The sequence below is a fragment of the Egretta garzetta genome, unplaced genomic scaffold (assembly GCF_000687185.1).
Source record: "Egretta garzetta isolate BGI_Z169 unplaced genomic scaffold, ASM68718v1 scaffold46, whole genome shotgun sequence".
Taxonomy (NCBI): Eukaryota; Metazoa; Chordata; class Aves; order Pelecaniformes; family Ardeidae; genus Egretta; species Egretta garzetta.
The window spans coordinates 6,830,333-6,849,634 of record NW_009260268.1 but is presented as its reverse complement, the minus strand read 5'-3'; the positions used below and the strand labels follow the sequence as shown (position 1 = coordinate 6,849,634).

The 19,302-nt window shown below is 39.3% G+C and overlaps 1 protein-coding gene across 4 annotated transcripts in view; it reads right to left on the bottom strand.

Moving 5' to 3' along the window:
• The window catches only part of MTUS1 (microtubule associated scaffold protein 1), an 89,832-nt gene that overhangs the window by 44,576 nt on the left and 25,954 nt on the right, over positions 1 to 19,302 (bottom strand). The window contains exon 1 of one of the 4 annotated variants that reach the window (XM_009642431.2): positions 8,879 to 8,999. The exons of the other annotated variants lie outside the window; for them this stretch is intronic. Coding sequence (XP_009640726.1) covers positions 8,879 to 8,999 — 121 coding nt within the window. Of the gene's footprint in view, positions 1 to 8,878; positions 9,000 to 19,302 lie in introns of those variants that run through there. 4 annotated transcript variants of the gene reach the window in all.

The following is a 19,302-nucleotide window of genomic DNA, read 5'->3' as shown; positions in this document are numbered from 1 at the left end:
CCAGGACACAAATTTTGCCCATGGACTTAAAGTTCACTATGGTATCACCCAATGACCTTGTTTCCATCAATACCTCGACCGGTTTTAATCACAGCCCAAAATGGCAACCCTGCAGGCTGCTCCTCCCCAGATACGCTGATGTGATTTGACGAGTTCAAGTTCGGTCCCAAATTAGGTATTTTCCCATAACTAAAAAATAACCAAGCAGATACTCTGCAAAAAGTATTAATCTGCACCATCATTTCCACACAACAGAACAGAGGCATACATTTACACTATTTGCAGGGGACTACTCTGGCGTGTCTAGAAGATCACATAAGGGAAGTCACATTAAATTTTTTCTATATGTAAGGATTATCTATTTCTACAACCATTTCATAGCTCAGTTAAGACCGGGTTACTGCAGATCAGTTCTGGTTTTCTAAGGCACTAGAAATGGTATCCACACATATCCATCTCCACTTGGTTGGTTCACACAGCACAAGTCATTTTTACTTTTGTATGTATTACTATTCCAGTTTACAATTTAAGTACCTGTGCTATTCATCCTTTTGATTACACACATCAACACACAGTTAACACGAAGCAAAGCTCCTGCAGAATGAAGGAAAAATTCAAGCAGCCACCAAAATTAGAGATAAGCTCCCAACTTTAGGAAAATGTATTTTAGGAGGCAGCAGCATAGCATGTTTTAAGGAATACCAGCATAGTTGAACACATGTCCAAGATTAACCTTGAAACGGTACTTTAAAGCTACTCTAGCAGTGAAATACAATTTGCTGGTCAACAGAGTAAAATAGCATCTTATTAGAACCACTTCAGTTGCTGCTGGTTAAAATCATCCATGCGAACTCAATCTTCCATGCTTCAGTGCCAGTTCAAGACCGAAAACGTGGCATCTCAAGTGCCCCATACCAGCTCTAAGTGCTGCTGGAACAATCCCTTTCCAAAAGACACACAAAATGCACTTAGACAATTCCTGGCAGTCACACGTCATACAGTTAAGCACCTATTTGTGTATTTCCTGTTATGTTGAGCAATTTTCCTGTTACTCAGCAGCAAGGATGTCTCCCCAGGGACATGCCTAGAACATTGCACACCATTGTTTCAGGAACAGCCTAAGCACAACCCAATGGAGCCCATACGAAAACATCTTGCCAAGCTGAAAACAAAGCAGAGAACAGGGCAGCACCCAGAGCTTTTGGTAGCCACAAGATATAATACGTCCCCACCCTTTGAGAGGCGCACAGTCCTTCCGCTGCTTGCTGACTGCACCTGGAAGTTAAGGGACTTCTCTTCCCAGTGACTCCTAACCAAACTGTGCAACTAACGATTGCTTTCTTTGGCAAAGGCTGCCCAACAGGTACGAGTGCTCTCCTCAAGGAGTGACTCCTTGCCATGCCTGCTGTGGAGACCAAACAGTTCCTGTGGAGCAGGTTTAAAACATTCATCATGTCATCATTTGTATTTAATGTTCCTGAGACTCTTCTATTTAAGCTAACAACCAACTACAAAGACAGCAGACTTACAGTTTTGCTTAATTGGGTGGTGGGCAGGGAGGAAAGGAAAGACGACTACAGAAATTTTGTTGAGGAGCTGATACCTCGTGTAAGTGTGGTGTTCACTGGGGCATACCCATAACTTACCCAAAGACCAAAACCCATATGTGAGGTTAATCCCTATGAAAGATCTCTAACTACAAACACCTCTACTTGTGCCACTAACAAATGTAGTAATAAAAATATGCACTGCACATTACACATGCATCTTCTCTTCCTTGACTTTAAGTCCTAGCTGAGAGGTCCCTCCCAAGGCACATGAATACAGGTTTAATAGGATTCTGCTATTCATTTCATATTAGGACTTCTTTTTTTTTTTAATTGGCAAAATATCTTAATTTGATAAGTGAGTTAAGCAGGTGGTAGACTGTACAGTAATATTTGTGAAATAAGAGGGCCTTGATTTTATATTGGTTATACAACAAGTGGCCCATGTTTATAGTTAAGAAAAGCAAAGTTTTCTAGCCTTCTATTTTATCTGTAATAGAATAATTTGCAACTATGTAAGTAAGTTAACTCTTGGAAATGCTTCCAGCAAAAGAATTATTCATGTTTTACTACTTCAAATATTTGAAAAAGCCTAGCACAAAGTCTATTCTTGTAATAAGTATAAACAGAAGAATTTAAATTATTTAAAATGTTATGACATTAGCAATATTCACACACAGATAAAAACAAAGACTACTGAAATATCCGAGAGTCTAAAAATATTACTAAAGAAGTGAAGTCATTAATGAGTATTATTTGTTACTCTTTCCCAGCTTTTCTACTGGACTGCTAGTTCTCTAAGAAAAGGATGAGCTTTCATTAAAAGAATTTGACCACAGATGTTCTCAGCTGTCCTGTTTCCTGCCTAACTAGAACTATTTCCATAACATCACATACAAACTGTTTACACAAGCATCTCAAGGAAGAACCTTTTCTTGCTATAAATGTGCAAGCAGCATACTACCATGACAAGTGGCAGCAAAAATAAATTTAACCAGGAGTTGAACACAGGACCCAGGGGTATTAGCACCCTTGCTACAACCACTAGACATCAGTAAAGATGATACCAATGGAAGGTTCATAAACAGCAACTGTAAAGAAACATCTCAGCCAGATAACAAGCCAGGTTATTTAAGGTGGGTTTATTTCTATGTTTGAGTATGTGGACAACTAAATTGAATAGGATTTTTTTGTTTTAAAAAAGACTTAAAGATATAAGTTATACTGTGGATGCATTAACTTTTCCGAAGATCAAATACTATTTTCTTCTCCCTGTAGGACAGAGAACAGGAACAATACTCCATGCCCAGGAAAAGGTCATGGGGAAGAGCACTGTTGGTGGACATGGTTAGAAAGGTGCTGGTAATCCCACTAACTGTAACCTAAATCACTAATTAGTAATTCTGCAGCATTAGTTTAGCATATTATCATGGTAAAAATAATTGCTTAACCTCCTCTTAAAAGTAAGATTTAATTCTATCAAAGCTTTCTAACAAGAACACCACTCCTGATACACCTAGAGAAGAAGGAGCAGAAGGAGAAGAAGGCTGCCTTCACTTAATTTTGTTCTGGAGGAAGACAAGCCAAGAGAGATGAGGTCTGCTTGCAGATAATTTTTTTAAATAAATTAAGTTTTGGTACGATATTTGGTAAAACAGTCAAGAGCTGTTTGGAACACCAGCACTTTTCCTAAAGGCATCAAATCTATCAACTTTGGACCTAGGTTCTTCCATCATGCCACTCAGGGATTAGAATTTTTTTTAAATAAAAACAGTGGAGACCTTCCTTCATTACACAACACTAAATTAACAGCCGATCTATAAACAGAAATTGTCATATCTTACCATTGATTGCAATGAGCGGGGTAACTGTGGTTCCAATCTACTCAGTACTGCCTCCACAGTACTTAATGTATAATTATATTTGATCAATTGAAGATGAAAGTTTTTTTGCCTTTCACTCCCCTCCCAGTTTTCCGTGCCAACAAAGAAAGAAGAGTAACACAGAACAGTGAGCCAATTGGCTGCAAATACTCAAAACATTGCATTCTAGCACTGAAATTTCATGGTATCATTTTCCTCAAAAGAGCTATTGCTTTATGCCTTAGAAAGTTCAAATTAGAAGGATTGAACAGGTAGCAAGGCTTTATTTTTCTGAATGCTGCAAGCCATTTCTACTATTTTTATCTACAGATTCATTTGCACAAGCTGCAAAACTGGAGGCAGCTTTTAAAAGTTTAAGTCCAGTTTTACCACACTGGAAATCCCCCAAAGCAATTTAAAAGCTATTCAGGCTTTTAAGTATAATTGTAGCTGCCTGTCGCTTTCAAAGCCCTCTACTTCATAGCGAGAGAAGTTGCAGCCAGACCCTTTTCACCTATTAGACACACCAAGTGGGAACAAATGCACACTGTTTACTGCAATTTATATTTACTCTCCAATTAACTACTCTATGAAGTTGAGCTTGAAGAAGCGATTCTATTTATTTCATGTTGACAAATACTTGAGGCATCCTTCACATAATTAATCCGCTTAAGTGAAGGAATAACAAAATCCAGCCTGACTCACTACAGTGGAGCCAGAATGCAAGAGCTGCCATGCATCTGCTTTTCACAGTGCTCTAGGTCTTCTTTCTCCAAATATTTTTTTAAGCAAAGCTACTCATTTACATTCTTTTTCATGCTTTATTAAATATGTTCACAGTTTAAGTGTTAACATCACATATAAGTTATTGGTTTGATTTTGGTGTGGTTTTTGTTGGTTTGTGGGTTTTTTGGTGTTTTGGTGGGGGGTTTTTTGGGGTTTTTTTGGGGTTTTTTTGGTTTTTTTAGCAGCTCCTGTCTGCTATCCAGGCTTCCTTCAAAAAGACCTAGTGTTATCTTCACTTCTTCGTACACACATCAACTTCAGTACAGAGTACAAACTATACTTACAAACTCCAAAACACAGAGCCCTACTATCTGAAAATAAGACCCTCCATTTAGCTATCACCTACATGCCTACTGAAGCTATGACCTATTAATACTGAAATCAAGCACATCAGACAGATCATTTAGTACCCAGTCTTGAACAGATGAAGTCAGGACCAAAGAGTCTCATTAACTTCAACAAGGAGATGATTAAATCCAAAATCCCCTATGATCCCCCATGACAAATGGTTTCCAGCTATTCAACTTTTTTTGCTCAGAATAGATAAGCTGGCTTCTGACTTTTTCCTTGGTAGGTGACACAAATATTTAACATACTCATCCTGTATCAAATCTCTCTGGCAGTCTTTTAGATTTAGAATACTTAGTAGGGTTGAACATGTTGGGTGTCTTTCTACAGTTCTATATTAAACTGTAATGTTAGCCATTAATCAGTACTTCAGTTATTCTTCATGGGGGAAAGGCATATGAACAGCTAAGCACTCATGACACCTGAGGCTTTCAGAATCCTTCTTTAAGGGCACTGCTTTGCAATGTGCAGAAGTAATTTCATAGTTCCCGATGTGATCTGAAGCAGGATTTAGGTAAAGAGTCATACTGGAAAAGGATGTCATCTGCTCAAACAAACAGGTCTATGATGTTTGCTTGTTGCTAACAAGACAAAAAGGAAATTTTTAAAATTGGTATTGCTGTAATGACATCAGCTACTGTTTGTCCTCTGAGACACCTCTTATTCCCAAGGTAGTAAGAGAGTAACTAGGTTTAGTAAGCAATGGAAGTCACCAGAGATAAGAGGACTAAATACACTTTGCTTAGGGGAAGAAGAGAAAGAGGAAGAGCAACAAGAAGGGCTGCACGAAAACATTTTGAGACAAAAGAGTTTACCACAGAAGCAACAGTACCATTCAGTATACAAACCTTAAAAAACTCTGAGCACAGGCACAAGAGCTTTGGCCTCATTTGCAAAACTACTTCCTTGTCTAGAATTTTATCTCTATGCAAGAGAAAGCTTAAGAAACTCAAAATGAGTATTTTGAATCATTCATAAAAGACTGTCTTTCTCTGGCAGTTTGTACAGAATCATAGCGAGATGATGATTTACTCTGTCACACCACTGATGCATGAAGAGCGGTAAGAGCATTTCAGTCACTCTGGTAAAAATCCTTAATGGTTTGATAAAGAACGCAAACATTGTATTTCATCACTGAAAAACACTGGTTCACACTTAACTCCTATCTATCACGTTCATGCAGTCCTGAAGCGTTAAGATTTTTGTTGCAGTTACTTGCTACAAGTTAAGTTTTACAAGTTACAGGATGAGTAAGTAAAGTATTTCCTGAAGCATTTTGGTGGTTTTGTTTTGCTGAAGAGGACACTCATCATATACAGCTAACAATGCAGGTATACTGTATTTTCAGTAGCTGAGAGAAATGACACTGATGCCTGCCTGCATTTAAAGGGAGAAGAAACTTTTGGGTATGATGACCTTCAAACAGAGTAGAACACGCAACAATGGAAGTTAGACACAAGGCAACAAGCTGAGTGACCTTAAGAAACGCTTCATGTTTTACAGCAAATTTCCTCTGGATTTATTCCATCCCTAGAAAAAAAATCCAATTTTATTTGGTTTACCCTGAACAAGCTGTACACTTATGCTGCAAGATATTTGAACTACTCCTGCTACTTGGACACCTCCACAAGGACAAGATTTAAGCAGTGTCACCACACCCCAGAACCAAGGATCCATTTCACTATAAATACAATGACTAATCTAGACTAACTTAACACCAGTATAAACACCCAGATGTCCACCCATACTACATACTGTGAAGAAACTGCAGCAGGCTGCAGCAAAATACCCTCAAGTCAGAATGAAAATCCAAGAGCGAGTTCCATCCTCTTCCTCCCAGTAGGGCTTATATCCTAATTTCACCAAGTTACTGCACTGCAAACTGTCAGCCAGGACATGGTAATAGAGGAATCCAACTTGACCTGTACTCTAGACTAATTTAAAACTCTACATTTTAACAATTGCCATAAGTATCTCAAGGAAGCTCTACAGTCATACAAGGCAGTTGGTCTATGCTATCATGAAAGGGAGCAAAGGATGAAATCCGTGATACTGCTTACGAAAAGTGCAATCTACACCAAAATTGGAACTGAATGTTGCTTACATAACACATACATATTCATGTCCCTGTGTGGACCCTAAAATTCCTTTTTTCAATTAGTCCCTCCCTTATTTGTTGATACAGTCCCTAGTACATTCTATTTATTGTTGCTTACAAGACCTTGGAAAGAAGCCACATGTCATTTTAATCCAATTAAACCACTACAAGAAAAGATACTCATACTGGCACTGCAAAACCAAGTAGGGCTCCTCCTTGTATTTAACCAAAACAAAAAAAAAAAAAAACACACCTTTTATGCTTGTGAGATACATTGTCATTGCCTGATCTACTGTTGCTGAGTTTTATGAACCCAAAATAATCACAAACAAGCTTTGATCCATTCTGCTGACTCTAAAACCACCGTATGTCTATACATACTTGCACCCTCCACTACAGAATATGACCTGGTTTTCAGATGCCCTACTTTTTTGGTATATTCAGCTCTAGCTAACCACTGGTCAGCTTTCTGCTAAGACACTGACTTCCTACAAGACACAGGGACAGCAAAGCAGAAGGAGGAGACCACGCAAAAACCTCTCTAAGCTTTCAATGCCTGCACGTACTGCACACAGAGAAAACACACAGAAGGTCTATTCAGCACTTCTTATTTAGTGAAGTGCTGCTTAACTGGAACACAGGGCTAGCAATCTATTTTACATGCTGTATTTAACAGAGGCATCCTGCAGGCAGGTTCTGCTTCCACATCCACTCAAATGGAATAAAACCACAAATGCATTCTTACCATTGTAAAATTCCCTTGATACACGTACTGACATCTATTTTTATTTTTCAAAATTATAAAAATTTCAGTAGCAGTTAATGAACACTTGGGAGATTGAACATTATCTCCCCCCCTTCTCTTTTAGGATTTTTGTCCCTGGAATATGTGCTATGTGGAAATTTCACACTGTTAGCAACATCAAGGATGTGGGAATTTCACACTTAGAAACATCAAGGATGTAGGTATATGCATGAAGACTTCCTTACGTAAGAATTTTTAGCATCAAGGTATTTTAGTCTTAGCTTAAAGCCATGTAAGCAAGCTGCAAACAGAAGCCTATTTTACATTTGGATAGTCAGCCTGTATTATGTTCGTAACTGAACTTACCATCCAGGAGGAACTCAGAAACCGGATTTACTTTGCCAGGGATAAGTACTGACAAGGCAAATGGTTTAAGCTGCCATGTGAAATGCCAGGACAGGAAGGAAAGCTGACTGGCAGGAACGGAACTCCAAAAAATAAAAGCAAGGAGGGTGGTGTTCAAGAGAGAAAGGAAATGCCTGAGAAGAAGAGCTTCTGCAAAACTAGTTTATGTAGCTGCTTGCTCCTCCATAAGTAAAATGCAAGAAAATTACAAATACTGCAGTGGAGAAAGAGACATGTAATATGCAGGCTGCCATAATTTTCTCTAGATGTCTTTTATCTTAGCTAAAACAAACAAACAACTGCAACCCTCTGCCAAAACAACACATGTATGTCCTGGAACAAAGCTCAGCTTCCATAATTTTGTTCCCATCCCAGGTACTTGCTTTATTTACTTTATCTGCCCCTGAAAATGAAAATCAGGTCAGATGCAGCTGATAATTTTGTGGTGGGTTTTTTGTTTGTTCTTTTTCAGTTTAGTTTTTTTTGGGGGAGGGGAGGGGGGATTAAACACATCCCCCCTTGTCTTGAATGTCTCTAAAAACTTCATACTTTTCAGGTATGTATTGACATAAATGAGCATAGAAGTTTGCTTGTCCTACTTGCAAATAAGACATGTTTAACATGACATGTATGTAACAGATATCTACACATAAGTATTCAAATATTTCTCAGACAGCCATATTCTGACAGCCTGTATTCATTCTACTTCCCTCCCTGTTTCCACCCCCAGACAATCAAGGTATAGAAAAGATAGCACTCGCAGCAGATAGTCATTAAAATGATTAGATAAATATTTAATAGCACACACTTCCTCATTCTATTTTTGGATTAGTGGGAGGAAAGAGCAAATTCCAATTTGCACTTTGTAAACAGAATAACCATCTACCAAAGAAGCAGCTCAGTGCAGGTGTGCACACGCCCAGACTTAGAATATGAAACTACTTTGCTCACAAGTCAGACTTCTGTAAGAAATTCAAAAACTTTCATGCCCAGTACAGTTTTTATTTGCTAAAAATAAGCTGCTGTTGAAGTAAACAAGATAGTCTCTCAATGCATACTCTAATCATATTAAAAAAACCACACAAACCTGTATGAAATATAACAGTACTTTTCTTGTAACCAGAAGGTAGACGAATATTTCGGAGCAATCCCTTTGCTGTCAGCCGTACACGCATGTTGGATAAGGAAAATTTCGGGGACCATAACATGTCTTCAGTGCAATTGGAAGATAAACAAGCAAGAACTAGCCTCCACGTACTGTCACATACTATATTTTTAAATCACTACTAGCAGAAACGAAGCAATTCTTGCTGAAGAACACAGGCTTGAAGAAATAATCAAGTCTCCGTTCCTTTGCTCTTATTCCTTATGCACAGACAAGCGCAAAAAAAAAAAAAAAAAGAAAAAACCACCAGTAAAAGCAGATATCCACGGCGTAAATGCTGCTGGCAGCTTCTCCTCACCAGATGTTGTGGAAACAAAAGCTTGTCCTCAGAATAAAACCGACTTAGCGATTCAGAAAACCAACAGCCTCTGAATTGCATCACAGTGTTGATGCTTAATCTGCTATGGGACTCTGTGGGGCTGGGAGCTAGAAAGGGAAAAAAGGGAGGAGGATGAGGAGGGAGGAGGAGGAAGTGGGTGGTCTCCCCAGCTGAATATATCATCCAGCAGTGTCACAGACCACGCAGTTGTTCTTTGGAGACTGTTAGGGAGATTATTTGAATATTTCTGGAGGCATATTTCAGCTCTCCTCTCCAAGAATCTTTTCAGGGTGTTTTTTTTTTTTTCCCCAAACAGTTTCTTTCAGTTGACATGAATTCATCAAAACAGATTTATCAGCTAACATTTTCTACCAGACTTTCTTTTGGCATTAAATATTATGTCAACATTTAAAGTCTTAACAAATCTACAAACACATCTATTCTCCAAGAACAATTCAGTATTCAAGATCTGCTTAAGGGAAATACTGTTTGGCTTGGCAGCTCAACAATGCAGATGCTTCCATTTGTCAGAAGATGAGCAAGGAAGCAGGCATCAATTTTGTATTAAAACAGATCTCTGCCAGGGTTTTGAGGGCACCCAAACATTGTATCAAACAAGCAGCATTAGAGGAGTTCCTTCAATATTAATGCTGTCTCCATAGGTAATCAGCCCTCTTCAAAAAGTATTTCTTCTTACTATTTAATGAGCTCAAAAGTTTTGCATATACCTTGGTCCCTCCATCTGCCACTAGCAAAAATAAGATGCAAAATAGAGCTAGAAACTAGAAGAGAAACTGTTTTAGAGAGACTGGAAAATGTCGCATTTTTCACCTACAGCCATAACTATAAATAAATGCTGCTAAGGCACTCCAACAGCCTTGACTGGCCACCCTCCTCTGTGAAGAGAAACGTTTCACTACCCTCCCCTACAGGCATCCATAGGAGCAGGGACCACCCAAGCATCTCACAGCCAGTGCGGGATACAAGGCGGTAACAGACTATGCCTTCTTTTGGGTTGCTTGAGGAGCTGCCCTACACAGCCTTTGTATCTTTTGAGAGACAACAAAATCAGGTACATTTCCATTGATCCCCCACTTCTACCACTGAACCACAGCAAACGGTCTCTAGCACCTATCCCTCTGACAGCTTTTTCAGTTCCAGAAACTATTAACCCAACTTGCTCTGAAGCATGTATAACCCAAAGCAAACATAATGACACTGACAGGCCTCATACCAGCAGTGCCTTACCTGTCCTCTCCTTACCATGAAACTATTATATTTTAATAGCATATCTTACTTGCTCAAGACACATAGCATTTTAAATTCTCTAGTGCTTATTTACCACATCAGCTAGAACTAAAAATAGCATTTTGTCACTTTATCCTGGTCTCCGGATATCTCTAACATCACGCAGCCCAGTGCGGTGACAATAAAGCAGCTCATTGTAAGTAGAGCAAAAAAGCTGCAGCCCAGCATCGAGACCGTCAGACCCATCAAGCCAGGCTCCACAGCATACTGCGGGAGAATACTGCTGAATGTTTTATGATCATGTACCAAAATATTTGTTTCCCAGCACAGTGATGTGCCACCAGCTCTGAAGTACCATAATACATCTTCAGTCCACACAAAACCATTCAAAATAAGTACAAAGGCAGTAAATTAACTTTTTTTGTTTGGTTCCCAGGGCAGCCCCTGCACACAGCAGGGCATGCATGTCATTACTGCTGTAAAACCCTCATCTATTCCTTTCTAGTCTGAAGAGCTTTGGCACTAGCAACACTTATTCATCTATCTTTCCAACAGCCTGCAGATCTAGACCTTTTCCTAATCCAACACCACTATCAAAGACATCGCCTCCTTTCTGTGCTAGAAGATAATTACACTTGGAAACTGCCCAGCAGTAAAACCAGAAGGCTTGTTACAGCACATGACGGCAGCCTTGTGTATTCAGCATAGTTCATTAGCCCATCTCTTCAAATACTAGATCAGTATTGTCAAATCCTCTCAATGAAGGCATCTTGAGATTTTGACTGGGCCATATACCATTTGACACCCAGCCATTCCAGGTTTTACCGTCCTGCCAGGGCACCCATAGGAACTCCCTTTTGCTTTCCTCCTGCCCTCCTCAGCTCCCCAAGGGACAGGACTGCTCCATGAAGTAAGTGTTCTCTCCCTACCCAGACCTGATGCTCACAAAGATGGGAACAGTCCAATCAGGTTCAAAAAAAACCCCAAAAACCCAACCCCAACAAAAAAACCACACCCAAACCCCAACCCACCACCTCTCCCTATCCTCAGAATAGTGCCTGGGATAAGCGGTAGAGAACTTCTCATCAACTTCTCATAAAACCAAGAAAGTTGAAGTACCCCAACCCTAACTCCCTTCGCTAGGAATAAGAGCTAGAACAAAGACTCTCTAGAGGGCAAGCATGATGTAACGAACCAGCCTGGAGACTAAGGAAGAAATGAATCACCAGGCAAAATATGAGCAGATAAAGCTCTATAGGGACATAAAAGCCCTTGTAGCAGAGGCCAAAGCTCCTCTGACAGAGATGCACAACTAATGCTTTCACTGCCTCTTTCCCACCCTTAGTTTGAGTGTAAATAGGCCATGAAGAAACAGATACATCATAGGTTTGGGTGGGTTTGTTTTTGTTTAGGGTTTTTTTTGTTGTTTTTGTTTGGGGGTCTTTGGGTTTTGGTTTTTTGGGGGGTTTTGTTTTTGTTTTTTTTTTTTTTAAAAACCAATTTCCAATTTAAAAAAAATGCCTTTTTAGCCTCTGGAGTTGGAATCCTGCTAAACCCCGCAAACCTAAGCCAAGCCTGCTTTATGCAGAAGCAGACCTGACAGCACTAATAACAAGCAATAGATGCATGTCAGTCTCACATAGCACCCAACACTGAGAGCTCTGGCAGCAGCCAGCAAGAGGACTGCCCATCCCTATCTGAATAGCTCCCAGGAGGGATTTAACTCATAGAGAGGTTCTTCCAGTGCAGCCTTTCCAGAGCTCTGTGTTACACCACAGTACACTCTGCTGCAGTGGCTGTGCATGCTCTCGCGTTGTTTCCTCGGCTCAGGCAAACAGCACCTCCAAACCTGTGCCTGTATTCCTATGACCTCCTAGTGCCTGGTGCCAGCAGGGTACAAAGCCAGGACGTAATCCATGGGATCCTAACACAGCATGCCAGGAACTCGCACTGTCTACATATCATGCATAGATGAGGATCACAAAGAGGTATTTTTCTATCTTGACATCTGATAAGGCTGATGGAAAATAGCACCAGAAAACAGCACAATAAAATAGGAAGTGATACATGGCCTACAGGACGAGCAGAGTGACAGATTTTGGGTTTTATTATATATGTATTTACTAGCACCTTACCACTGTCTTCTCTCCATCTCCAAGGGAAAAATGAGTGATCAACATGGACGAAGGGGCTCTATCCTGTTATGATCATGGAATTCAGTCCGGGCTGCTAAGTGCATCAACACCTGATGACACAGTCTGATTGATGGTGGGGCTACATCTATTTTAACTCCAGCAGATTTAGTATCTCTGTCACTCCCTGGGAACATTAGTAATGTGACAAGAAAAGGAGCACAGGGCACTGGCATCAGTAGACTCTTCAATTCAGCCTCATGAGGCCAAGTCTGCAGCATCTGTATATGTTTCTGCTGTCTCTGTTCCTCTTTTCAAACCCAGCAATCACCAAGAAAGCCATCAGAGCACAGTGGCTCATGGCAAAGAAGTCTAAATCAGCGGCTAGATCTTTAGATCTGAGAAGCCCACGCAGAGGACAACTGGCTATGTGTCACAAGACGGCACGGGCAGTGCAGAGCAGATGGATTTTACTGGCATGCTTTAATTCAGGAAGAACTGAGAGGTGATTGCTTATGCAAAGAGAGATATGAGAAGCAGGTGCCTACTAAGAGCCAAAGGGTCATTTGTGTCCTCATTTGTGTTTCTGGAAAATGACTGCACCCTCTCCACTTTCCTGTGACCACCTTGCTCTAGGGCAGCACTCCAGTTTGCAAAGCTAACCTTCCTGCAGGCAACAATACCCGCTGCCAAGCCAAATGCAGCCTGCAGCTTCAGGAATTATTTTAAGCTCCAATCCTCACCTGAAGAAAAAAGCAAATCTTGTTTCTGCCTCAGAGTGGGAACTAAAAATCCTAAATAATTTAGATTTCTTCTAGTACACAGAAGCTTTTAACCGTTACAAATTCAGCAGCCCATCAAACAGAAGGTGATGGTGCAGTGAGTTTCCAGGCAAACAGCTACAGGAATCAGGCCGATCTTTCTTACTCAACAGTGGTGCCATTTACATCGTCTGCACGCCTTCAGAATTGGGAATGGCAATAAAAGACCATAAGAATAATTTCAAGCAGCAAGTTATTTTCTGTGTATAGGATGTCCCTTCCAAAATGGCATTTTTGTTAGGCTGCCTCAGTCAAAATCCAACAGTACTTTGAAGAAAAACTGTTACTCACTGTTGTCAAGTAATGTCACTTAATGTTAGGACAACATGCCTTAAAATATGAAGCTTCAGTGATCTAGCCAAACGTGTCAAAAAACCCCAACTACTTCTGTGCTAGGGACTTCTGCTGTTCAGCAATAGGCTATAGGTATATACATGAGTCCTTATGAGCTCAGGCCCCAAGGAACAATGGAAAAATAAAAGTCTTATTTAAGGCCACAGCTTACAGATCTATTAATTATTTATTCATAAGACACTGATTTATACGTATTGTGCAACAGTTCTTCATCTGTGGCCTCAGAACAACAATAATCAGTACCCAGACAGCCTCTACTGAAAAGCAACATTGCAAATAAGGACAACTTAGGCAAGTCATCTCCTAAGACATGCTGGTGGTTTATCCACTTGGATTATAGCTCCCAGCATGCACAGAGCAAATTAAAGGTGTGTTTTGCTTATCTCTGTAGGCTCTGTATGTTCTTCATAGCCTCAGGTGTGCAGACAAAAATGTAGATGTTCATTCAGTTTACAAGCTGTTTAACCATCTATGACACAATATCCATGAGTTTCATGTCACTGGGACAGCTCCATGGTCTTCCAAATATTATGTCAACTCTTCTCCCTAAGAGGGGTCAACAACAGAAACATGGGCAGCTACTCTATCTGCTGAAAAACCTCTTAAGAAATATGAGGGGGGAAAAGGACTTAAAGAAAGCTAGAAAGAACAAGTCAGAGAACTTCAAAATAACTTCTAGAAAGAAGTATTGTAAGAGGACATGAAGAGTCAAGCTTTGGGATACCTCATACACATCACCTCAAAGTTAAGGAAAAAATCCAGTACAATGACACCCAATTATTCACTGTTTACTGCAAACAGATAAAACAAAGTGCACAGTCCAAGAAACTCCAGAGAGTCAAAAAAAAAAAAACAAACCAACCTGAAACCAACAAGTCTGAAAATATCAGAAGAGATCCATATCTAAGTTTAACTGGAGAGGGAAGGGAGAAGAAGATAGTTGAGAAAGAACTAAGTTCCAGGATGGTATTTTCAAGGTGGTGACATAATTCAGCACTGCACACAGCAACTCAGTTATAAATAACAAAATGAAAACTATTTTCTACTGGTACATGACCCTGATGGTCAGCCAAAGCTCTAAAGTCTCCTAACAAAATAAAAAATTACTGTCCTCTTAATTACTGAAAAAATTAGTGAGTTTAGATGTTTTAAAAGTAGTTCAGATGGAACAGTAACAAAAGCACCATCTCTGACTAATGCTAACAACAAGGTCTATAATTTAAAGCCATTAGGGCAGAATTCCATGCTAGAAAAGCCTTGAACTCCAGCTCCCAACACTGGGAAATTTTCTTCAAGTATCCCTTTGTGATACAACCTGTGGATATCCATTTCAGCTGCCCCCTCTACTCACCCAGAGGCTGACCTATTCAATATTTAGCCAAGCATGAGGAAGCTGCAGCTCTGTGTTCTTCTCTTATGTGGCTTGTTATTGTGAAAGCTCAAAATAAATACCATGGAAGAGAACTACAGACATTCCTCCCAACATCAGAATAAACACCACAGAAGTGAACTACAAACATTCCCTCCATAGAAAGTCTGCATACTTCTGTGTCACCAAGAGTCAGGAGTATGGCTGTGTGGAGCTGGAGAGCAAGTTTCTCATAGAAGCTTAGAATTAAATAATAATAAACATATCTGAAATAGCTAATTTACAATCCAGAACACAGGTCCTTCCTTAAAAGCACTAAGAGAAGAAACAGACCTTGTAGTGTGAAAACCATTTGGGTTATACTACAAGATGCCTTAGTGATGCTCTGTTGCTATAGGAAAATTGATAGGACCCACATCAAATCTCATTGCTGTGGTTATAATAATAATCCCAACATTTTCAGTCCACTGATTTGAGAAATTTCCAGCAGGATACCACCATTTCAACACAGCTGGCCCATGTGTTACTTCACTGCAAGCCTTCAGGTTTCAAAATTCATTGTTTTTCTCAAGATATCTGTTGAAGGCACAGGGAGCAGTGCTGATTTTCAGCATGGAACAAAAGACAACCTTCTCAGAAAGTGTTAATTTTCAGAAGATCAAGTTTGGAAAGAACACTAAGGATGTGCATGCAAATACACTGATACACTCGACAGCTGAAGGTACCAATCTGGAACACATTAAGACTGTGTTATCATGTGTCTTTTTTTGCATCCTATTCTCTAATCTGACAAACATACTACCTCAGGAAAATACCTCGTATTAAAAACCCCAAAACTTCAGAGTTTAGGGTGGCATTCTCTGAACACGAGCACCAGCCATTTCACTTTGAAGACTTCTGGCACATAGTAGTTCTCACCCAAGGAATTAAATCCTTAGATCCAGCTGTTGTACTATAGTTTATTTGGTAATGCTGGAAAAATCTGTCCAAGAAAGTAACAGCTACTGGATTTCAAAGGTTATTTCAGGTTTACAGATATTCTCTTAACTCTTCAAAATAAAAATTACTACATCACCCTATCAAACACATTTAATAAGACACTCAAATTCACATAGATTCAGATTAATTCTGCATTTATTTATATAGAGGTGGCACAACGAAGACCTGATTTTATAGTCAGTTCACATGTAATAGCTACACCCCTCAAGCAGCTTTGCTGTCTGTTTATAAGAACATTCCTTATTAGCCTGAAGGTATTCTAAGGCTAGATCACATGAGACAATTAAGTCATTCAGATAGTCCTCATAGTTTGCATGGATGAAAAAATCTAAAAATATAGCTGGCTTTATATCACGGCTAGAAAGGCAACAAAATAGTCCAATGCACCACCGGTATCTGCAAAATAAGCTTAAGCGTGATCTTTTTCTTCCTTTCCAAGAGATAAAGGAAAAAGCCTAACTTATACTATTCAACTCCTAGAATTTCTAATCTGTAGAATATTAACTATCTTCATTAAACTAATAATGAATCTAATCTTGTTTCTTCAGAGTTTACAAACTGTTTGAGTTTTTCCTGCAAAATTTCCAGGCTTTCCTTTTGGCGAGAGGGATACAGACAGAAAAACCCCCTAACCCAAGTTATTTTACAAAAGCTGAAGCTCTTAACACAAGGTATCAACAACTCTGTCTCAATACATCTGTACTGAAATTACTAGTTAGAACGAGTCAGAGATGCTACTTCTGCAACGTGGAGGACCTGGACCAAAATCCTCCCTGCTTTAACAAGCACTTAAACACTGCTTTTTCTATGCCTGCTGTGCTTGAAGCACTTTACATGCTACCAGCTGTTAGAAAGCAGAATCTTCCTCCTTGTTTTAACTTCACTGCAGAAAATACCTAGCTTATTCCAGTGCATAACAGGAAAAAGCTTTAAAATGTTTTAACATAGTTACCCATCAAATGGTTTCCTGTATGATACCTAAGGGTAAGGGAACTTATTTCCCATGAGCTGCGGAGTACAATATTAGAAGATACTGGAAGAAAAGCAGAGTTGGTTCCACAACAGGAGAAGTTTTACTTCACTAAAATTTCCACAGATTACCATAGAATGCCTTTTTTTTTTTAAATGGGTATATGAAACTTAAAATTACTGTTTAGACAGTACCGAAATACAGTTTGTTGATTTTTTTTTTTTATATGAATGAACATTCTTCTGAAATGAAGAAAATTAATTTCATACTGAACCTTGCATCTGAGAAGTTGGGCACTCAAGAAAAAAAAAAAAACAAACAATATCTGTCTATATTTTCTAGAAACAACTCCAAAACCACATTTATGTTATGCAGCAGGAAAAGTGTATTAAAAGTGAATACTAAGATAAAGCCATCAAAAAAGAATGCTCAAAGCGCTGAGACTGAAGCAGTTGGCTCTTTTTTTTCCTGCATGTTGCTAGCACCATGATCTATGCTGGAACTGCCACCAAAAGGACTATCCTTCCTGCCTTGTTTTTAACTCAGGTGAGTTCCTCAATTCAACCTGCTCTATGACCAACCATATGAGCACTTGTGTTCACATATGCATGAGGATCTTTCCAAGTCTCCACACAACAAGAACACTGCTTGCACAATTTCTTCTACAACTTGCAAAAACACTTTGGCAAACAACAAACTCCTCCCCCCTCCAAACCCTTTTGAGCAGGTATGAAAGGAGAAACAGAGCTAATAAGCCACTTGACCAGATATCCCTCATCAGCAGGCTAACTTATCATACCATGCTCAAGACAACTGATGGTCAACTAGATGAAATAATTCAGTGAAGACCAAAGTACTTGACATTCATAGCAATGTTCATCAGCTCTCAGTATTATAATCTTCCAATTTTTAAAGAAAGTTTGCACATTTTCATGACAGATTTCAAAACATTTTTTTTGTTGTTGTTGTTAAAAAACACACAAGCACAGTGAAATGTACATTAATCCCTTGTTTTCCAGACATTGAAAGTGAAAGTATTTCGAGTGTAACCTATTCTATCAAGCAACCTACAACATAAGAAGAGATGTTTGCCCTACGTTTCCCCTGATTTTCAACAGTGATGACTGAGGGCATGAAAGGGGTGTTAACTGAACCTTAAAGTATGCCTCCATAAACTTCAGTTTGAACCAGAGTATTGTGTTAGTAAAAGCACCCTATCCCAACATAACAGTTTGGGTGAGAAGCCAGCATCCACCTTTAACAATCTGTTCCAAGAGACAGCTTCATGGACTGTTACATTTATACCTTAATTTTTCATTCAAGCTTGATGAGCACTACTACTTGCTTTCGCAGTAAGCCACCTGACTGAAATTATTCCCTCCCTCAGTGTTATATTTTTCTCAAAGATGATAAGAATAAGCAGCCTTTTAACCTTTTTAAAAGGCTAAGACAACAGAATACCATCTTTCACGATGGAGCACGTGCTGGTTTTGAATGAAGGTTTTGATTTTCGTGGCTTCCATAGCCTTCAGTAACAGGCTCCACTATGTATGCTCCATCATAGTATGAAAAGAGAGGACATAAATCATACTGTTCTTACTTGATAATACTTTATGGGTATATCCAGCAGTTGCCCTAGCTTTCCTGACGACAGTGGCATGTCACAAGCATAAGTGTAACTTGTTACCCATAATACACCAGGGGTCCCTTTCAGGGTCACTGAACAACATGATAAAGCTTTCCAATAAATATGTGCGTGTTCTATGTTTCCAGTAAATATGTTCCTGAAATGATAGCTTTACCTTTGGAACTGCCAAAAAGGATATTTGCTTTTGCTTGGTTTTGGTAGTATTGTGGATTATTGTATTGTAACTTAACTTTAACTTTCAGTCAATGATGGAGACATGAGACCTGAATAGCCACTGCATATATACACACTGCATTGTAATATACTGCACACGTATTAGAAGTAGGTCACTGTTTCTACAGGGAGGGCTGAAGAAACAAAGGAAAGAGCACTAACTTTATGCATTTTCAGAGGCAGTTTTGCATCTAACTCAAAATTCCATCTCACAAGAGGCAACATTTTTAGTCGTATTTATATTAAGACATTACAGTAAGTGCACGAGTACAT